The sequence below is a fragment of the Parasteatoda tepidariorum genome, chromosome 1 (assembly GCF_982258835.1).
Source record: "Parasteatoda tepidariorum strain Cologne lab strain chromosome 1, Ptep-v5.0, whole genome shotgun sequence".
NCBI classification, from domain to species: Eukaryota; Metazoa; Arthropoda; class Arachnida; order Araneae; family Theridiidae; genus Parasteatoda; species Parasteatoda tepidariorum.
This window is the reverse complement of record NC_141755.1, coordinates 92,252,159-92,276,313: the sequence shown is the minus strand read 5'-3', so window position 1 is coordinate 92,276,313 and position 24,155 is coordinate 92,252,159. Positions and strand designations below refer to the sequence as shown.

At 27.8% G+C, this 24,155-nt stretch overlaps 1 protein-coding gene across 2 annotated transcripts in view; it reads left to right on the top strand.

Annotated features, from left to right (window-relative positions):
• Positions 1-9,743: 9,743 nt before the first annotated feature.
• LOC107453364 (uncharacterized) overlaps positions 9,744-24,155 on the top strand; it is a 63,551-nt gene continuing 49,139 nt past the window's right edge. For both annotated transcript variants that reach the window (XM_087168927.1, XM_043040537.3), the window contains exons 1-2: positions 9,744-9,900; positions 18,156-18,263. In XM_087168927.1, coding sequence (XP_087025053.1) covers positions 9,874-9,900; positions 18,156-18,263 — 135 coding nt within the window. In that variant the 5' untranslated portion in view covers positions 9,744-9,873. The remainder of the gene's footprint in view (positions 9,901-18,155; positions 18,264-24,155) is intronic.

The window sequence follows — 24,155 nt, the reverse complement described above, 5'->3', positions numbered from 1 at the left end:
AATTAAATTAAACTTTAATTTTACGTCAAAATTTTGCTTAATTTCTATTGAGTTAAATTTTAAGAAACTTTTGTTTGGGGAATTCAATTATTCAATCAATCAATTCTCTTTATTCTCTTCTCAATATAAAATTATTTTTAAAAAATCAAAAACGTTTGGAAGAACTATTTGAAGAACTATTTTGAATGCTCATAAAAATATTGAAATTACGGTACTGCTGACTTAGACGACATATATTTTTCAATCAGTGAGGTACTACCGCCATCTATGAAAATCAGTTGTAACTAAACATTTTAAAAGTTGACAATAAACGCAAAAGTGACAAGCATTTAGTTAATGAGTAATAATCTTTGTAAGGTTTCATATTGATAATTTAATAAATGTTATTATTTTTTCAAACACTACTCACGCAAATATTAGTAAGAAAGCAGAAAAAAGGTGATATTTACGTTTTAACATGTTAAAAAAGCACTTCCATTGTTTTAAACCTACCTGTATTTTAAAAAAAAAATTTTTTTTCGTTTGTCACAAACTTTCATATCTATTTTTTCAACAAGCAAGATGATCAGAAATTAAAAAAATATTTATCAAAAACTCAAGAATACTTATTTTGTAAAAAGAATTTAAAATAAAAAAAACTTTAATTTTCGTTTCATGCTCAGAAAAAAGCGTATCATATTTATTTTAGGTAGTCAGAGAAATATTTTATTACAGCAGAAAAATTTCATAGTTCAGTCTTCTTCTAAAAAGCAAAATAATGTATCGAGAAACTATTATCATACCAATCCTAAAAAGCATTATAAGAGCATTGCAAAATAATTTATTCATAGAGGAAACTTTTTTTTTAATTTTAAACATATATTTTTCTAGTCATAATTCTTTTTTCAAAGTAAAACTGTTCCATTTTATCCATTTTCTAGTTAGTAAATTTCCTTTATACAATCAATTTGTTGACTTATTTTCTAAAACGGTAAAATATAGCATGTATATGCATTAGATCTTAAATTTGGCAAAATTTAGCTTCATGGAATTTAAACGAAACAAAGTCAATAAATAATATAATAAGTATATAAAGAGTAATATTTACATAAAAATAATGTAAAATGGATGTGAAAATAAAATACACGTATAGGGCGGAATTTTTTTTCTTTCTTTTTTTGTATTTTTACAAATACTTGATCTTATCTAATTCGGGTGAGGGAATTTCTACTCTGAGAATTAATTTTGTATTATATATATATATATATATATATATATATATATATATATATATATATATATATATATATATATATATATATATATATATATATATATATATATATATATATATATATATATATATATATATATATATATATATATATATATATATATATATATATATATATATATATATATATATATATATATATATATATATATATATATATATATATATATATATATATATATATATATATATATATATATATATATATATATATATATATATATATATATATATATATATATATATATGCATAAGGGGGTCACTTAAATGTTGCGATTTTGAGAGAAACTGTGATATAAATTAGGAGTTAGAACACATCATCAGAATTAAGTTCATGCCTAGAAATGTTGTCGTGCGAGGCTTGGGGCAATTATCTGTTTAGAAGTATACGATGAAACAGTTTATAATGAAAAGAACAGTTTATAATGAGAAGTGCTCCCAGAAGTGTATGGTGACATTGCCAGACATTGCTCCGAGGCAATTTTTAATCCTGATAATATGCCCCAAGAAGTTTGTCAAGAAATTTATGCGACCTCTTGGTAAATTATACTTTCTTTAAATTTGTATATTTTGAAAAAATAAACTAAAAATGACATTTAAAAAAAATTGTAGCCTGAAGATAGAAACCATTTTCATATATATTCGAAATAAGTGATGTTAAAATATCTAAGATTTGTTAAAAAAAATCTCGTGCTACAAAAAACAAAAAATGCTCCCCAGTGTAATTATCCAGATGTGATCACTATTAAAATAAATTCATTTTAGTTAAAAATATCTTATATTAAAGGTTTTTATTTTTTTTTTTTAGCATACCGAAATCACCTTTTCCCCCCATTTAAATAACTTATGCTAAGGCTATTTCAGTAAACTTTTATACTAAATAAAAGCATCTTCAATTTACATTTTAATAAAAAGTGTTAAATCTTTTAATTCCAATTTCATAAATTTATATGTTCCATAAAACGTAAAATACCCTCATTAATCACATTTTGTTACAGCACTAACGCATCTGCTATCAACTAACCTCTTCCCTTTCTGTTAAAATAAAATTTCCCATCCATCTTTTTGTTCTCCTAAAAACTATAATATTTCTATTAAACCAAAATTTAACTTCTTTTGAAATGGCAAATAGTAGCTTGAATTTATAGCAGTTACATTAAACATAATATAATAAACTCTACAGAAAAAAAGAAAAAACAAATAACAAGAATTCTGAAATCAAAATACGCTGAAATCAGCCGATTTTGAACGACTAAAGTTAAAGTCTGGAAGCTTTGCATCGGTTTTAAAAGGTAAAATATTGACATTTCAGTTTTTTTGCGAACATCGGCATGTTTGGAAAAGGGAATTTTCGATTATTTAAACTTCTACATTGTTAGCTTCCTGTAATTTTTGGAGTAATATATCTGGGGTTTTATACGTAAATTAAGAATAAATGTGTCAAATAATATAAGAATAAATGTATTAGTGAAAATTAGGAATTTAAGTTGAATGCAAAAAAGAAAACGTATATCCAGTTTTTGTGCAGATATAAATGCATGATGTGTATATATTAGAGAGAACTAGTAAAAAATAAATATGAAAAAATGAAAAGTTAAACACAAAAAATAAATATAAAATTACTTTTTTTGGTGTTTATTAATGTAATTTTAATAATTTTGAAATAATTTTTTAGACAATGAAATTTGCTGATTAAAAATATTGAATTACTGAAAAAATATAAAATAAACATTGAACTAATTATTTTACTAAATTTAAACAAATTTCTAAAATGTCGTGCTATAGATTTTCCGATTGCCATCATTTTTTATTAAAATCAAATATTTTATCAACTATTGTGTTTTTTGTTTAATAAAAACTCGATAGTTTTGCAAAATTTTTATTAAAACAAATTCCAAAAAACTTCCTCATGAAATTTTTAAATTAATTTTTTTTGTGCATTTGAAGAATAGAAAATCCAAAAAGTACTTTTATACTAATTTAAGCACTAAAATTGCTTTAGATCTTATTTAGATGAAGTAAGTAGTTTGAATAAAATTGTGTTTAAATCTAATAATTTCTGAAATATTGTTTTTATGTTTGTATTGTTCTTATGTTCGTGTAACGAACGTACCGCATTTTTTTAAAATATTCCATCAAAAATAATTTTTTTTTTTTTTGAAAATATAAGAAAGATGTTCTTATGACGCACATAAATTTAGCTAATTTTGATAAACTAAAAGATTAAATATTCCAAAAAATTACAAAAATGGAAAGCTACTGTGTTTTTTTTAGCAAAATTTCTTAAAAATAGACAAATCAGATGCTCGCTAATGAATAAATAATAGATTGAAATTACTAGAAACTAAAAAAAAATAATAACTTGTTAAAAAATAAATAACAGATAGAAATTACAAGGAATGAAAAATCGAAGAGTTACAAAGAATTTTTTAAAAGAAACTGAAAAAAAAAACTGTTTCCCAGGAGATTTAAAATACCAAATGCCTGTTTTGCTTCTTTCCCTTACATAAAGATAAAGTTCAAAATCGAAATATTAATTAAAATTTATCGTAAAATATAAATTTATAAACTCAAGAGAAGTCAGGTATTTTTCATTCCCGATATTTTCTCCTTCTAAGAATAATATATAGCCCAATATTCTTAGTTAGCATGTTATTCTTAGCACGAGAAATGCTTGCTGCAAACAAACAAAAATATATTTAACTATAAATTAGAACGGAGAAATCATTCGAACATTATTTCATTACATAAATTAATAGAATAAAAAAAATAATTATTTTAAGTTTTGCTTCATAAGTTATCTATTATTAATATTTAGTTTCATCTGCTACATTTCAAAGTGCAATTAAATACAAAATACACTTATTAGATATAAATTCACTGATTAAAATAATTAAAACGTCCTATTTTTTTTCAATTAAAAAATAACAAAGTAAATAATACCAAACCTGGAAAAATATCAGATCAATATGTGGGAAAACGAAATTAGGCACAATCTGTGCCCTAAATATGGTAACTGGTCACTTGCCTAGCATAGAAACTGACCGGCACCCAATTATTCAGCAAAAAGCATGTCTAATAAGAGATACATACTGTTTACAGCAGTCTTTAATACTGTTTACCTCTCGCACTAAGGCACTTTTGAGCTCATTGAAGGTCATTGAAATTGGTCTTCGAACTGCAATTGAACGTCCAAAGGCGTCAAATAGGTGTGCGATGAGATTAAGGTCATGAGACATCACAGGCCACTTAGTGTACCTGTCCATGTAAGCTACTATTTGTCACTATATCTATACTTATCCGTGAACATTATGAATTTATTGCTCATACAACCTTTTTTTTAAACTGTTAATTAATTTCAGACGTAAAAACTTATATTTATAAGAAATTGAGGCACATAAAATTATTTTAAAGAGAAAATTTTATTTTGTTTAAATTTTGCTTGGTTTTCAAGTTTTATTTGTTTCTTTCTTTATTAATTTTTCCCCTGCGGTAGATAAATTTTTATCCATACGAGGTCAAAGTATACTTCGTGCATCCAAATATGAATACTTCAAAGTATTCATATATACTTCAAAGTATATATGAATAAACCTAAACAACGCAGGTAATGCACAAATGATTATTTGTGCTTGCTTTATTCATTTTGTCCTTGCTTTATTAATTTTGTTTAACTTTATTCATATTTTATTTAACTTTATTCACTTATTCAGCTTTATTATTTTTTATTTTTTAAATAAGTGATAAGCTTGAAAGTCTTGATAATAGGCGTTATTTGTACAAGCGTAAATTATTTTTTAAAAACTTTATTATACTTAATTCAGCAACATTCATTTAAAAGAACTTCAAAACTTCATTCAAGGCTTTTATTAATTACTGTAATAAAAAACGAAACAAAAGATTTTAGATTATTATAATTAGTATTAATCTACTATCTTTATAAGTCTGTGATAAATCTTGGTAAAATAGACATAGTTTTGCATATTTAATAATTGCAAAACCTTAATCTTGATGTCTGACACAAATCCATTGCCTTGTAATTCATTCCAGCGGAAAATCTCGTTGAATTACCATATAATAAAACTTTGCAAAACCTTCTACTTAAAAAACCCCGGAAATGTATTTAAGAGAACAAAGTTCTCGCCTACACTTTTGCTTTCAAAATCAAATTAGCACTAAAATTTCAACACAACCCTTCAGTGTAAACTAATACATAATTCATAAGCGCTGATCCCTCCATGCTAAGTACCCCATAAACAACTGATTTCCGATGAACGCTGTTGAAAACCTGCTGTTACACAAGAAAGCAGTAACCTTTTTAGATCTATCGAAAATTTAGATAATGGTCCAAAAACTTCAGCAACATCAAAAAGCTTCATCGGTATTTGAAAGAAGGTACCACGTATATAAATGTATACAGGTATAAATCATCCCTTGTTCTAAAATCGGAATTAATGAAGGCCAAGGCACTTTGAAGTACAATGTATTGATCTATTGAAAGAAAAGTTGCAGCTTGGCTGTTAGGAGTAGGGAAATTTGATTTTGTTTTTTTTCCCTATACCTACAGAACTTTGTTTTTATGGAGGTTAAATAATCCTTTGCCGAGCCATTTTTCCCTGGGATAAGGTAGGTGGAAGATATTACTTTTCTTGTAGTACATCGATTTAATGTAATCATCGATAGTTGGGAGTTTTTCATCGTTGCCATTAGGGAAGGAAATTTATTCATTCAATCATGGAGAGTCTGCTTTGATTAAAAGGAAACACGTTAATTTGATTTATGTTCTGATGCGAATAGAAATGAATTATTATTCTCTACTAACGCAAGTCTGGATAATAAGACTTGCGACAAAGAAATAATGTCCGATATTCCATTAGGGTAACATTAATTAATTCTAATCGATGCAGCAGAAATATTTTTTGTACTTTTTTTCTTCAGAAGCATAAGTTTTTTATTATCATAAAAAGATAATCAGCATAATGGTTTAGTTACATATTTAAATAAAAAGAATTTCCTGGCAGATATTTTAAACTGAATAGTAAATAAATATATAATTATTCGTTTCATTGAGACGTATAAAAATGTCAACTCCTCCTGCAAAAGCCAGTTGTTGGCCAAGAAATTCATGAATATTTTGGTTCAATAATTTTAGGTGGACATCGACCACCTTTATTTCCCAGACAAGTGGTACATATTTATCTTATACTGAATGAACTTCAAACCAATGACTTGATAAAGCTAATTCCCTCACAAAGATGGCTCAGTACCTTTACCACCGTGCCATTATGACCTAATTGTGACATATATCATAAGAAAACATTTTGACAAGTGTTACGAAAAAGTGTAGTTAGACATATGTCACATATTAAATAAATATTCCCAAGAAACTGAAGCAGTGAGATAATATCTAATTGAAAATTTCATTTGCTTAAGAAATAATAATATATTTGTTTTATATTTAATGATATATTTGTTTATTTCTAAGTGTGTTAAGTTCTCAATCAGGTGTCATATGTCACATATCAAAGGATTTAAATCGATTAATTAACTCCCAGAATTAAAGAAAAAATCAACATTTGCATTTAAAATATATCCGAAATCTAACATTGGATCTAAGATGAATCTAACCATTGACCAAGACAAACTTTTTTACTCTAACAAGTTCGGCTTAAAAAGTTTTCTTTTAAAGAAATTTTAATTCTTTTTACAAATTAATTGTAGAGGAAATTTTTAAGTTTGAAAAAAAAAATTTATGAATTTTTAAATTTTTGTGAAACATTTAAAATTAAAAAAATTTAAAGTTGCTCTTTAATAAGGAAAAAGTATAATTTTTTTTAAAAAAAATTTTGAAATTGTTTTGTGAATTGAATAATTCTGAGATTCTGAAATATTTGTATGAAACAATATTCAAATAGAAATATTTATATAAAACAGTAAAATAACCTTATAAAAGATGGTAATCAAACTGTTAACTGTGAGAAAAACTGTTTATAAATTGCCTCCACTTAATACCGTTGAATAAAAAGAATTTTACTGTACCAACTCAGCCCATTTAATAAAGCTATTTAGTTTCTTGCAAATGTTTACATATTATAACCGAGCGGACTAATCTGTTTGTCTCATGTTCCAATCTGTCGTCTGAGTCCTCCATTCCCTTTAACACAAGAAGCGTTTCCAGTGTCCAGAACTCCCTAAGTTGCGTCTTGAATCCTCCAATGCATTTTACCTAACAAAAGGCCTAGCTCTAATGTTCTGTTTTAATTTATTTATTACGTTACTGAAACCATGATAGTTTTAAATGGTTAAGAAACCGTAGAGTTCTCTAGTCATGGTCTTATAACTTCACTAGTTGTAAGCGGTTACAAAACCGTAAAGGTAAAAATGTTCTTTATCGTAAACTTTATGGTTAATTGGACGTATATACTGCTACTGGTTGTTCTACAGTAATTTTAGAATGAAAATTCAATCGATGCATGCTATAGTCATTAATATAATTTATAAGTATTTTATCTAATATTTGAACGTTTATGCATTTTTAGAATTAAAAGTAAGATATAATGTTTTCAAAACTATTTTTTATCTTATATTTTCTTATATAGAATTAAAAATCTTATATAGTATTTAAGATACATTTAAATATAAGTCTATGAACAAGTGTCTTAATGTTTAGTGATTGGCAATACATAATTTTAATTAAAAAATTATTTAATAATCTAGTGAAATAATATTTTTTATATAAGAAAAGTAAGACTAAACAATTCAATACATCATTCCATTTATTCTAAATAATTTTTGACTGTAAAAGTATTATTTACAACAACCATACAAATCAAACTAAACATGCATGCGAACCAAAACAACCATACAACAACCAAAGAATTATTTACAGAAAAATCAGCAGATTTTCATTAGAAGAAGTAATAAAAATTTATTACATGAATTATATTTTCAAATCCTGTAAATGAATTTTCGATTTTATAAGCTCAGAATAAAAGTTTATCGGTGGAATTTGCATGATACGTGACAAATACTAATAAGAGCTAATTAACGTTTCATATCTTTATTGTGATTTTTAATTTCACTTATCTGATTACATTTCTGTAGTTATATTGAAACCGTGCTATGAAATTCCTGATTTTAATAACACTGAATGAAGGTTTTTCATCATCATCCTCATCATAATATAGTTTATGGAAAATATAATTAGAAATATTTTTAATTTTAATTTAATACCATTTATCATTTTTAAAATTAAAATAAACAACAATTGCACTAATCAAAATTTTAAAAACAATTATATACTCCATAACTAGTTTAAATTTGCATCATTATTAGGATGTTTACATTCCAGTAGATAAATAGTTTGAATTAAACGATAAAAATCCTGAATTTAGTTAAAGTTAAAAAAAGATTTACGATTATTATTATTATTATTATGAAATACGTTGAATAAACAATAATCACTCTTGTGCTGGTTATATTTTAGTAAAATACCAAACTTCTTGTTTTTAGTTAAATGATTTTTTAATGTTTTAAAAACGAAATGCGCGCATTCTTTTAAAAAATTTTCTATTATTTAAAAAGGAAATTCTTTGCTCAAATTTCCAGTGAACACTTAACATTATTTTTAAAATTAGAAACCTTAATATCACTAAAAACTTTCCCTTATGAGTGTCAGGAATAGTGTTAGAGTGGGGTCAATTTTCAGGGTCATTAGATAAGTTTTTTAAAATTTAAACACATAATTTTCTTTTTTTTCGATCCATATGTGCATTCCTCGATCTTTTTATCTTCATTCCCCTCTAAACATCTCAAATTAAAATGATTTGAGCCTCAATTTTGTTTTACGTTTAGAGCTTTCTCTCTCTCTGAAAGAAATTAATGAAAAATTTAAAGTCAAATTGAAGTATTTTTCCAAAAAAATCCAAATCTGCAATAAAAAATTGATATTTCTGCACAAAAACTCTGATTTTGTCCTAAACCACACCCACAAGGGGGAGGTTGGCCGTCAATTTTGGTATCATTAAATAATTTTTTTGCAAATATTTTACACTCATATATTTTTGAATGTGTGTATTTTTCGAATTAGGAGGCATGCTTGACCATTTCTATGTTTTATATACATCTCGTATATTTATTTATAGTTCTTTTTCGTATTTTTACGAATATTTTTATAATCAACATCTTAAAATGAATTGAAACAAACAAATAAATAGTGGGGGACATATTTATTTAATTTTCAACTTTTTTCGAATTTCATTTTACTTTTACAAATATAATAAAATTTAATAAATTTCAATACAGACATTAGACTTCATTTATTGTATTTAAAAGGAAACTTTGGAAACAAAACACAAATATTTTTTTCAATTAAACAAAACAAAAAGTGCCATATAGCGTATTGCCGTTTCTCTCAATCAGATAATTCTCCCCTCTGATTCACGATTTCTCCTCCCCACTTCCCCGGTCGTGTTGTTGTTTTCACTGCGGATTCTCTAGCAGGAAGCGTCAAACGCTATCTTTTTTGAATGACTTTACACAGAGCTCCTGCGATCTTGATTTGGAAGGAAAACATGATCGACACAGGATAGCTTTGATTCATGTATCGGAAGTACTATTTAGTAGAGGTAAGCACAACTCTTTTTCATTTACACATTTACATGGAAACATTGATTTCAAGTATGGCCATTGAACCGAGTGCCAGTTAGGCTTAGCGAGTTTTCGTTCGCAAATCCAATCGATACAGCTTAGATTCCATATGTTTAGTGTTTCTCAGCCTTCGTAATTTTAAAATGTTTATATTTAGAGTTTATTTTGAAAGAAGTTTGATTAATATTGCGATTTCTGAGCTCATTTGATTACATTTGGCAAGAAAATCAATAAAACTCTGAGAGAGAGGAAGAAACGATCAATAAAGGAAGGAACGTATAAGCTATGACAGAGTAATATCAAACAGATTGGTGTCTTTATTTTGACCCTTATTTTTTTAAACAACTTTACATGATAAAATCAAAACATTTAAACTCTATGAAAGTCAAGTAATTCTTTCTTAATTTTCTTACAGATATTTAGAAGGTCTCTACCTACCAGAATAAATTGCAATATTTACTCGAAACATTGGAAAAAAATATATCGGAGTATTTATATTTAAATTTTAATGAATATATGAAGCATAATGTACAAAAAATACTCTCATAAACATTATTTTATATATACTGACGTGTATAATAATATGTGGCATAATAATGGTAAAAAAAAAATTGAAAACATAAACATAGTATATGTTATAATGCTACACATGCATTATTATTCTATTATTGTAGTGACTTGTATATAATAAAGAATAATGAAATCTTCGGTGATATTCCAGTAAAATTTAGTAAATAAACTATAATTTGTATAAAAATGCTACGTAACAGTTCATTAACAGCTGTTTATAGGACAACATTTTTCTTCTTGGGAAGTCTTTTTATTATAAGATATAACATAATATATTGATGTTTTATAGTTATCGGAATCCAATAAAAAAATTTAAAACAGAAAATAGCACTAAATTTTTTATTGTTTTTTTATATACAGAATTATTTAACAATGCGTTCATAAGGTTGTGGGTTTATTTCTAGTAAATTAGTGAAATAAATTAAGCCATTTGTAAGTTTATTTTTACTAGATATATAGCAAAATGACCGTATCATTTTATAATATATAAAACTTTTTTGAATGGCTGTATGCTAAGATTCCATGCATATATTACTATACTATTGTAAAATAACGTATTTAAAATAACAGAGCAAAACTTGTTCAATGATATTTAGAAGAAATTTAAAAAATAAGCTTAAATAAGCACAGATATATGCGATACAATCTCTAAACAACTGTTTATGAGATAATTGTTTTTCGATAAGAAATCATCTTATTTCTGGATACCACAGAATAAAGTAGCATTTTACAATTATAGAAAATCCTACCAATTTTTACACTTATAGGAGGAAAGCGCTTTTAAAATGATAGCTAACACACTGTATCATTAAATTCAGCGTTTGTTATTGTCATCTATAAAGAATTAATTGAAAAGAATTTCATACGATACTAAATTTATTTCTAGTAAATTAGTAGATGAAATGAAGCCATTGGCGAGATTATTTGTTCTATATATATTTAAAGCAAATGAATAGTTCCGATTAAGTCAATTCTGACCATATTTTTAAAGCGGAAAATTTAAGTTTTATTTTGTAACAAGCTGATTTTTACAAATGACTGAGTAAAATTAAGGCATTGACAATTTTAATTAATCAGTTTCGTTTTTTTTAAGTTAGTTGATCAAATTAAGTAATATCAGATTTGGAAGCAGAAAATAGGGAAGTTTATAAAATGTTAAGTTTACATACCCTTTCACCATATTCTTAATGTATATTTTTGTTATTTAGGAAAATTTAAAAAAAAAAGTTTTTATACATTTAGCTTTATTTCTAGCGAATTAGTAAATTAAATTAGGCCGGTAGAAAAAATTAATTTATTTTAGATATGCTTACAACAAAATTTAAGAACTAATAAAATCTTCTTATTACTTGTTTTTAAAATAACAATGAAAATACTTCTTCACTAAACTTCTCATTCGTGTTATTTTTAAAGACATAATTATTTATGTAAAAAAAGAACTTTAAAATCAATAAAATCGAATTTGCTAAGATTTAAAAACACAATCTCAGTGTAATTTCTACTCTACACTTAACTGAATTGCTATGCATTTAGCATCAAAAGAAACATACCATCTTAAAGCTGATTTTTATTATTTTAGATGATAAATGACCTGACTTTTTGTGCAATATCTACACATATACAAAACTGTAACAGTTTTCAAAAAAAATTTACAAATTTGGAAGATTCTAAAACAAAATCTTTTAAAAATTAAATAGAATACGTTAATTAGAAAAATTAATTAAAGAAAAATAATATTAAAAAATTTATCGCAAAAATATTAATTTAATTAAAAGTATTATTAAATTAATTAAATAATAGTTATGATAATAATAAATCAATTAAAAGGATTAAATAAAAAGTCGGATAATGCATCAATAAAAGAATAAGATACAGAGAATGCGCATAATTAATGAAATATACGTAATAAAAGGTTTTTTAAATATATATAACTCTCTAATTTCTAAAAACAATTTCAATTTATTAATTATTTAAATGCAATTAATGTTTATATTGAATGTTACGGTAAATACTTTAAAAAAGGTGTGGTTAAAGAAAATAGAGGCTATTTTTTTTAATTAAAAATTGTTTGTATAAATCATATACGCTTGCACAAAACACATGCTTTGAAATTTTATCCAAAAAAATACAGGCATAAAAAAGGTATTTATAAATTTCACAACAAAAAAATATTGCATAAAAATCAGTTTTTAGAAATTATATAAGGAAAAAAAATCTGTCTGAAAATTTAATTGCAAATTGACAGTAAGAATAATGCTTAAGACAAAAAAGTTCATGGATTAGAATTGTTTAAAATAATTAGTGATTAAAATAATTTTCAAACTCTGTGCCATTAAAAAACTGTTTTACTCTTATTAAAGTACTCTTATTACCAATTAAATTACCCTTATGCTAAAAGTGTGATTCAAGTTGCAATGAAAATTGGTAACAATAATTTTTTAGGTGAGAATTTCTTAGAATTTCTCTCCAAGAGAGAATTTTTCAGGTTCGATGAATCTTTAAAAAAAAATCGAAACAAATTATACATTTATTCTGTATTTTCATTTGGCTTGTACTTGGTTTTGTTTATCGATTTTAAAATTGAAAATGTAAAATTAAGTTGTAAAAATGATTTTTTCTTTCCCCACCCCCTTTCATATGATATTGCAAGTAAATCAATCCATAAATAATTCAAACACCACGAATAATTAGCAAGAACATGAATAACAAATAAGAGAAAATAATAACAAATACAAAATGTACGCCAAAGAAGAGTGTTATACTCAATGCGGTACAAGAAATTTTTACTGAGGATTCATAACGTTTTTAGGGTCTCAATATAATTTCAATTCGAAGCTCTCGATTGAACCCCAGAAATTTTTTTAAAACTAAAAATCGATTTCAATCGAAAGAGATATAAACAGATAATTTAATTATTCAAAAAAGACTAAGAAAATAACATTATTTTTCTGTTTCATATTTAAATTATATTATTCACTTTATTACCAGCTGAATACCTGTTCTTCGTACAAGGTGCAAAAAATTATACTATTAATAAATCAATACTGACTGAATAGCAATACAAAATCATACACAAAACTGAAAGACAATTGACAACAAAATTAATAACGCAAAAATGACTCTTTTTTTCATTTATTATTATTTTCAGTCTTTTCCAGTTGGCTTTACGTTATTAGATTAAGCAAATCACGTTTTAAGTTACAGGATGTTAGTTATGTCGTGTTACTTATGACGTGTTAGTTTCATCTTATATTTTATAGGATGTTAGTTATTCCTGCTATCAAAATAATCATTACCTATATTCAGTATCATTAATGCAGTTTTGATAAGCAGCAAATATATTAATTTTTCTTACATTAGTATATTTGGCATTGATTAAAATTGCTCCATTTACCAAAATACCGAAAGTGTCTATTACCAAACTTCATTGGCGTCAATAATAGTATGACAATTTTTTATGTTCCCCCTGAACGAATTAATATCATTTCTCCATTAATTTTGATTTTCAGTACACAACTTATTTTTTATTTCAATTTTTATATACTACCAAAATTAATGAAGCATCATTGGTGACAATAATAGCATAGCAATTTTTTTACATTTGTCTTAAGCGAATTGTAATCATCTCCTCTTTAATATTGCTTTTTAGTATATAGCTTATAGTTTTATTTTACTCATTACTTATTACCAAAATTAAGTAAATTAAGGAAACTTCAATAATAGTATGGTAAATTATTACTATTCTCCTAAACGGATGAGTACCTTTTCTTCATTAATTTTGCTATTTAAAACGTAGCAACCCCAAATTAACTAAGCACTATGGGTATCAATAATAGTAAAGCGGCTAACTGCGCCTTTCTTAAATGAATTAGTCCCACTTTTCCATTAATTTTTCTCTAAATAAATAGCTTATTTTTTATTCCAATAAGTAATTTATACCAAAATTAATCAAACATCATTGATATCAATAATAGTAGGACGATTTTTTACCTTTCTCCTGGACGATTTAGTTCAATTTCTCCAGTAATTTTGTTTTACAGTACAAAACCTTTTTTTATTTCAAATACCATTGATTTTAAATAATTTAGTTTTATAGAGATATGTTTTAAATGTATGGATTATAAAATATTAAATATGTGGTTATTGCTTAAGAAATTTTAATATAGTGAAGTAGTCGGTCTATGCTACCACGCCCACAGTTGAGCATTGAACTTATTCTGACATAACAAATAATTAACGAATATATATATATATATATATATATATATATATATATATATATATATATATATATATATATATATATATATATATATATATATATATATATATATATATATATATATATATATATATATATATATATATATATATATATATATATATATATATATATATATATAAACTGCTGTTTGTAGAAAATGCAACACCATGAAAGAATCATCAGAATCAAATGAAATTTAATGCAGAAACGACTTGTACTGATACAAATAAATGATGAAATTTTCAAAACAAAAGAAACAAATTAAGCGTCCGAAATCAGTATTTGGTGCAGCCACCACGCGCTGCAATAAGTGCTGCTATACGACGTGGCATGGAGTCAAACAGATGTTGAATATCTGCTTGAGGAAGAGAATTCCATATCGCTTGTATGCGCAACCAAAGTTCGTCTTTGGAAACTGCAGGACGCGGATCACGAGTGAGACGCCGACCAACCATATCCCACACGTGCTCAATAGGCGACATATCCGGCGAATAAGCAGGCCAAGGAAGAAGTTGCATGCGTTGTGCTGAACAGAAGTCTCTAACAGTCCGCGCAACATGTGGGCGTGCATTATCCTGCTGAAAGATAGCTCCAGGGATGCCTTGAAGGAAAGGAACGACTTCGGGCTGTAGCACTTCACGGACGTATCTGTTGCTATTGAGATTACCCTCAATTCGTATCAAATTGGATCGTCCATGATACGAAATCGCACCCCAGACCATAACTCCGGGTGTTCGACCACTATGTCGTTCAATAATACACTCAGGAAGGCAGCGTTGACCGGCATAACGTCTAACACGAACACGGCCATCATGGGTCCACAAATTGAAGCGTGATTTATCTGAAAAGACAACTTGGTGCCAATCAGCTCGCCAGTCTCTGTGCTCAAGAGCCCACTGCCGACGCAGCCGTCGATGATCCGCCGTGAGGGGAATCCTGTATAATGGCACCCTTGCACGCAATCCACGGCGCAGCAGACGACGACGAATTGACGAAGCCGACAATTGTACACCTGTAGCAGTAGACCAATGTGCTGCCAGCTGCCTGGAGGAAGCTGTGCGATCATTCACCGCCATGCGGAGCAGGTGTCGATCATCGCGCTCTGACGTCACCTTCTGTCGTCCAGTGCCTGTTTTTCGAGTTGTTCGGTGCTCGTCGGTCCACTGCTTCCAAACTCGCATCACTGTGGAACTGTTCCGCTGCATACGAGCTGCTATTGCGCGATAGGAAAATCCTCCTTCTCGAAGGCCGATTATCCTCCCTCGTTCAAACTCCGTAAGTTGCTTGAATTTCTTATTCTTCCGTCGTGGAGGCATACTCAGGTCTCACTAAACGTTTGCCACTAACAAATAATCATAGACTATTTTCAACGTCCCGCTACAGCACTTTATTTATACACTTTCAGCATCAATTCAGAGGGCGCTGCGCGCGCCACGCACGCGCGATGGCTCTGAAACTTTATTAATTTGCATAATATCCTATAATTGACATTTGCTGCGAATTTCATTTAATTCTGATGATTCCTTCATGGTGTTGCATTTTCTACAAACAGCAGTTTATATATATATATATATATATATATATATAGTGTTTTTTAGTTTTACATAAGTTAAGCATTTCCGTAATTGCTCATAGTGAGCCAAGTGGTTGCGATGGATATAAAATCCACAATATTGAGACCAATGAAAGGATGGTTCCAATGTAGTCACTGGTTCCTTGCACACACTTATAATGTCTACTTCCTAGACAAACTGGTATCCATCGATCTGAACGAGATGAACTTCCGCTGCCAGGGATAGAACCCCAGTCTTCCACATTAGAAGCTTTACCACATAAAAAGTACTTTAACCACAGTGGCATTTCTGCTCCAAATTAAGAATGCTGCTCCAAATTAAGAACAGGAAATCCGGTTGTTGTTGTTGACGTATGCTTGCTTAGGCAGAGGGGGTGCGATTACTCTTGTTTTCCAGTGGCGTCATCCATGGCCAAGAATTCGATTTCTGCCACATCAAATATCACACCCGTTTATAGGGCGAACCCATCCATACATCCTTTCCATCATCCACAGATAATTTTGACCTGAATCAAAGAACGATTCAGTACCCCCAGAGGTAATGATTTGTTATGGGAACATGGAGGACTTCTGCGACTCGACAGATTTAACGTGCATGACAGGGCTCGAAAAACCTCAGAAATTTTACCCGTCCCCGAGGACGGCTTGTCCAACAATGTACCCGTCCTCCTTTGAAACTAACCCGTAGCTTCTAAATAAATAAAAATATAATTTTCTCTTATTTATTACTAACATTTATATAAATTGCACAATGAATTAATAGTTACTTGGATTACAAATACTAGGATTACATTATACAGTAATAAAAGAAATACTAGGTTGCTCAAGCCAATGATTTACAGAGGTTTCTGCACAGAAATCTGGGAAGGGTTTTCCATTTAGGTAGATGTTCATAATTGCATTTAACGCTTCTTGTTTCAGACCAGTACGCAATGTGCTTTTTTTTTTTTTTTTTTTGTAAGTTCATTGGTGAAAAGCCCCTTTTGACCGCTGCAGTACTCCCAGACAGAGAAAACATCAATTCCACCATGCGCAGAATGTTCCTGTATTTCTAGATTAGAGATTCATTTTAGAAGTGAGGGGCTAGACTCTTATAAGGCAACAAAACTTGAAAATATATCACGGCCATTAGCGGGAAACTGGTCGTCCGCGCGGACGTCGGATTCGAGAAACTCGTTGTCCGCTGGGAATTTTTAACCGCCGAGGACAGGCGGACGGGCTGTTTTTTGAGCCCTGGTGCATGAGTCACTTTACTACACGGGGAGTCTTCGACAGGCGGGATTCGAACCCAGGAATTCTCGGACATGGGCCCAATGCCCTACCGACCAGGCTATCCCGGCCCTAGGAAATCCGGTAATTTCAATATGTTCAAACAGTCACTTAACATAATTTTTCATTTGCATAGTAAAACAGTCCGAATCAAACTCCGTTAAAAAGTACCGGAACTCTTGGTGCATGATCGATAAAATTAATTTTTTCCGTGAAATACATTTTTACCGTTTTAAAACCGTAAAATTTACAGCAATAATTAGACTATGGTAATGCAATGATTTTACAATAAGTATTACCGTAAAAGACGCCTTTTTTTGCTACGTAAAATTTTATTGTAAAACTGGATTTTATTTTAAAAACACGGGCACCACGGGTGCCGGTACATTTTGAAGTACTTTTCTTCAGTATAAAAGTTAAGATTGTTTTATTCTGCATTTTATTCATATTCTGCATTTGTTCATATTCTGCATTTTATTGCCTCACAAGCAGAAATTGTCTGAATTTATTACAATAGATTCGTTATTTAACAATAATTAAATTTTCTTTCATTATAGGTGGTAATCCTGCTCCTTCTGTCCCATGGCGGCTGGAACGGACCCTCCGTTACTTTACTCTCATGTACTTCTGAATCCTCAAAACTCGTTCGAGATATCGTCCAGAAGGTATATTTTTTAATTACAAAGTCGAATATATGAGAGTAATATTGTTGAGTACTAGTTATTGTAAAATTTGCCAAAACTCAAAACCTTATTTTCTAGTGGGTGAAAATTAAAATATAATTAGAAGTCCTTAAACTAGAGGGAAAGTTTTAATCTTAAACTAAAACTATTATCTATCTGGTTGACAAAAATTTTTTTGAACTTAAGCATTTAAAAACTAAACATCTTAAATATTTAAATAAAATATTGAAATTAAATAAATATCACCAATTTAACCATATTTTTTAACTAGAATAAAATAATTAAAATCAATGAAAAGACATGAAATTTTTGCATGTTTTTATAAACTCATATGAATAATTCAGTGTCGAAAAAAATTGTCACAAATAAAAAAAAATAGAACACAAGCTAGATTTCAATAGTCTCTGATCTAGTTTTGTTATGTATTTCTATGTGTGAACACTAGATTTCATTTTAGAAAAGCTGTAGTATTTCTTTATATAGACTATATGAATATTACCGTGTAAAAAATTCCGGGTCATATTATTTATAAAATACTGTCACTTTGAGCATTGGTACTTTTCACCGTAACTTAATCCAAAGCTTTTTAAGTGTAGTTCGTGAAAATTTTCATTTACCTAAATATTTTATGTTTGGTTTGTTTTACATTTATACAAACTATTATTGAAAATCACTTTTGAAATCGCCATTGACTATTATTGAAAATCGAATTTAGATTTTAAAAAAACCCAAAACATACGTAATTGTAATTTTTCCACTCATCTGGTAATGGTTTACGGGGAAATTCCAATTTTCAAAATTATAGATTTTGTTCTTACACATTTAATCAAAAAATATGAATTAAAAAGTAAACTTTACCGTATAAATAGTTTTGATGCCGTCATGATAAAATTACAAACTTTTAAATCATTTGCTAAATTTTATCACATTTTATAAAACAATATTTCCTTGTTAATTTTACCACTGTTTTGACTGAATCTCTCTTCATGGTGGAAAATATAACATTATTGTACACTGAGAAAAAAGTATTTTATTTTATTTTATTTATTTTATTTTATTTTATTTTATTTTATTTTATTATTTCATAACCGCCTTTGGACAGCCAACTCAATTGTTGGGCTTACGACTACTAATGTTTAAATCCACACCCTTGTAATTTTGAACCCTACCCGGAAGACAAGGGAACTCCTGGATCGAGTATTGGGAGAAATTTGCCTTCGAGGGGAACTTTTTGATGGAACTAACCAGCATTTACGTTAAATGGAGTGGTAAACCATGAAAACCGATAGAATTCGAATATTTTTTTTTTGCCTATAATGTCATTACCTTACAATACGGTAATCTTATAAGAATTGTTTTTTTCTTCGTGTGATATTACAAAATATTCTGTGAATAGTTTAGTTTGATCATAATTGTCCCAACAATAATTTTTCGCTTTGCATCAGCCTGGCAATTTGAAAATTTTTAGCAGGTAATTATTAAAGTTCATTTCGAAACATATAATTTATTACTTTTTTAATTTGAATTCTGAGTAAAATAAATCTTGTACTGTACGAAAATTTTCTGCAATTTTAGTTAATTTTCTGTATACTGATTATTATTATTCATACTGTGTTATTAAATTAAATTTTTTTACGGTTGCGTCATAAATAACTTTCGCATTGGATGTATGCCAAAAGAACAGCACATGAACATGTAAATTAAGTTGTGTTACTAATGTAATTCATATCTTAAAGTGAGGTTTCAGCAATTATCATTTTACTTATTTAAAAAAAAATTTTTATATACTTCCATATCGCATGATATTGTTTTCATAATTTCACGATTACTTTTATTCCTTCATTTCCCTTCGTGCTTTTTATTGTCCTATTGAGCACAATATAATCGAGCATTATTGTTTTTAAATTAAAATGAAAATTATTCGTTTTTAAAATCAGTTTAGTTTGATCAGTTTGTATATTTTCGTATTGTGAAGTATCGTTTTTGTAATCAGATGAATTACGTTTCTTAATATGAAATAATGCTAAATCTGAATAATAATTTTATAGTACTCCAAACAGAAAATGTGAATAAAAAGTTTTCAAATAACATTGCAATTAGCGACCTTAACAATAACCTTAAAAAACAATCTTGAAAAAAGTTTCATAATTTTTCTATTAAAAATGGCAAGGAAATAATATATATCCACTGGCATAATAATTTAGTGAAAACCATGAATTTAAAAATAACTATTGTTTCACCATATTTATGTCATTTTATTAATCTCTTTTAAAGCACAAAATTTACGTTAACGGGAAGCATTTTTTTAAACCAAGTTCTTCAAAATATGAAACAAAATTTCAGATTATTTCTCTTAAAATATATACAGCATCCAAATTTTTGTAAAGCCACCTTAATATTTTCTTTAGCTATCTGCGGTACCAAGAAGTATGAGCTAAAAAAATATAAAAAAGTTGGCAAGTAATTTATGTAAACCTCTACAGTGACCCAGAAAATTTCAACAAAATAATCAAAAGTAATTTTTATCTCCTTTTTCAATATTCTGCTCAGATCAAATTAAAACCCATTGACTAGAACTCACGCCATTTATGATTTGGCAAACAAACCAAATGGGACGCTTTTTATTTCATAAAGAGAAAATGAACAAAAGGAAAAAACGCATTTATTTATGTGAATGGGTTTGGCGTAGAAACGAACGCCAGCTTTGGCTTCTCACAAACGAACTAATTTTCCTTTACTTCCATTTACAGCGCAAGGACTCAATATGCATTTAAATGAAAATTCTCCCTGGAATGTTTTTCATGCAAATTCAATTTACCAATTCGTAGAAAAAACAGCGCCAAGAGTGAAATTATTTTTCTCTTACAATTGTGATTACAAACTGTTTATTTTTTAAGTTGCCAATGGTAATAAAAAGAACGCCAAGATAATACATATAGCTTTTTTAAATGACATTTCAGAAACGCATTTTAGAGTAAAATCTGCACTCATTTTATTTCTTCGGCTCAAAAATTGTGTTCCATAGATAATAGATTTAATTAAAAGGTTCACAGAAAATGACATTTTTTAGTGTTGAATTGCCTTTTTATGTCAATTCAATTTACTGGAAATATTAGTTTGTTTCTTTAAAACAACGTTTAAATGGAATTTAAGTTATAAAATACAACTTAAAATGACTGTAAAAAGAATTTTAATATTAACTTTTTACTTTTTCGATCATTCTTTATGTATAAAAGGAAACTCCAGTTTTAGTATTAATAAATATATTTATATGCTCTTACTTCTATTCCGTATTTTAAATTTTCAGCATGTTAAGGCTCTAAATTTCCTTAATTAAACCTATATTACTTTAAAGCATACATTTCTTTTCGAAATTTATATACATATTCAATTATGTATACAAAATATTTTTACATTTTATTATATTGAACTTTATTTTTAACTATTGTTTCTCTCTTTCTCAAAAATATTACATTTCATATGCATTTTATTGTGTAATAAAATGGTAAATCTATTTTACGAATTTTAAAATAACAGTGAACGGGTAAAATTTGAAAAAACTACTTTCCTTATAAATCAGTGAACAAAATTTTTTTTCACTGACTTTTTACTGAATTAAATTTTTACATTTTTTTGAAGATTCATAACGCATTTCAGAATTCTGTCTTAATTTAAAATAAACTTGGAAATTGTTTTGATATTCTGGTTTTTATTTTTATATTTTTGGAGAAATTTCAAACTTTAATTATAAAAGAATAATAATTATGTTTATGTTAATAATAATAATTATAAAATTTTAACAATAATAGTAATTATTAATATCATTATTACTATGGTAATTAAAACTATTATTCTTATCATCATTATTACTATGGTAATTAAAATTATTATTCTTATCATCATTATTACTATAATTAAAATTATTATTCTTATCATCATTATTACTATGGTAATTAAAATTATTATTCTTATCATCATTATTATAGGAGTTAAAATTTTAATTAAAACTATTATTATTATTATCTACAATAATAAATTAAAGGTTTGTGTGTATGCCTGTGTAAGTCTCTTATAACTTTTGAATCGTTTATTCTTTCGTTCGAAAATTTGAACAGTGACTCCAAGAGTCAATTTTAGCTCTTGATTCTAAAATTCATTCGAAATTTTTAATTAGGTTGTTAGAGAAAGTAGTTTGAAAAATAAAATTTCCTCATAGGGTAAACGTTTGCTCCTATTTTAAATTATATTATAGACAATTCTATTTTTCCAAGTACTTTAAAGATAACATCAGTGATATTTACTAGCGTATAGCTTTGTTTGATCAAAAAAAGAGTTTATTTCACGAACTTTAATGTTCAATTATTTTTTATTCGTCATGACAGATAAACTAAATAATCAAATTAAACTTGGTATCATTGGAGGACTACGTCACTGAATTAGTATTCTTAAAGTTATCAGAGCCCTGTGTTTATTTTGTTTGTAGTAATTCTTTTGAAACGTGTTTCTATAAAAGTAAATAACTTAAAAACATCGGTAATTGAAATGAATAAACATTTGTTATGCATTGAATGGCGAAATTAATGGGAATGGGGAACTAAATCGTTTAGATGAAAAATCACCATACGATGCTTAATTAATTTAAGTAATGGATGCTTGTATTGTATTTAAAAAAATAATCTAAGTTAAAAAGAATTTATGCTGTAAAGAATTTATGCTGTAAAGGTAAGTATTTGGTAGCCGTAAAAACGGACAATACTATTATTGGCTCCAATGATGTTTAAAGAATGTTAGTAATATCTTCCAAGTCCCCGTAACAAATCAATATCTCTGGGGGGGGGGGGGGTACGGAATTGGAGATTGATCATCTCTGGTTCAGGTCAAAATATGTGGAGGAATGAATGGAGCATGAATGGTTCTTCCTGTAAAATGGGCTGTGACGTGAGTGTGTCTGAAATCGTATTCTTGGTCAACCACTGAAAAAAAACAAGAAGCGCACCCACTGCCTTTAAAATTCACTTGATTTCAAGCATTCTTGCTGGTATTGGCAAATGTCATAAGTAACAACAGCGAGAAATAGCGCAAATAAGCAAAAAGTGAACTAAATATTACCGATCTTATGACTAAGCTATTAAGACCTAATTTCCAAATTGTAACCATTTGAATCAATGAAATTGGAAATTATTTTGCCATGAGGTGCCATTGCGGCAACCATTATTTGAATCTTCCTAACTCTCTCTGAATTGAGACGAGCAAATAGGATGGTTAGAACATCTCACTGCGAAATCGGAGGTCCTAGGTTCAAATATTGCCTGCAACTAACTAATATTTCACTTTCTCTCTCACACACACATTACTCTCTGCACATCAAGTGCATTACTTCCAAAACTATGAATTTTGCTAAAAAATGAGTATATGTTGTTTCAATTTTAAATACATGGGGTTTTCGAGTTCGACTATCACTTGCTTCGGAGCTATTTTGTGACACTTTTCCTCGATTGTGAGAAACCATTTTTTTAGAATAAAATCCTCACATATCTGCTATAGACATATAAGAATTACCGGCTGTGGAATTCCTGTTCAACAAATTAGGTTTTAAAATAAACTAATGAAATAAAATAGCCCTAATTCGTCACCTAACTAACGTTAAAAATTTTATTTTTTTGTTGAACTTGAAGACAAAATAAGTTACCGACAAATAAAGTTTTATTAAAACATAAATTGTAAAGTAAACATCCTGCACACTCAGTGCTTTCTAAGCGCGTGAAAATGGAATTAATAATACCGTTCTCTCAGACGTGTGCACAGATGTTATGTAGTTGATTCCCTTATCGGGATATCGTAGTCTACATGACTTAACATGTGCAACATACCTGA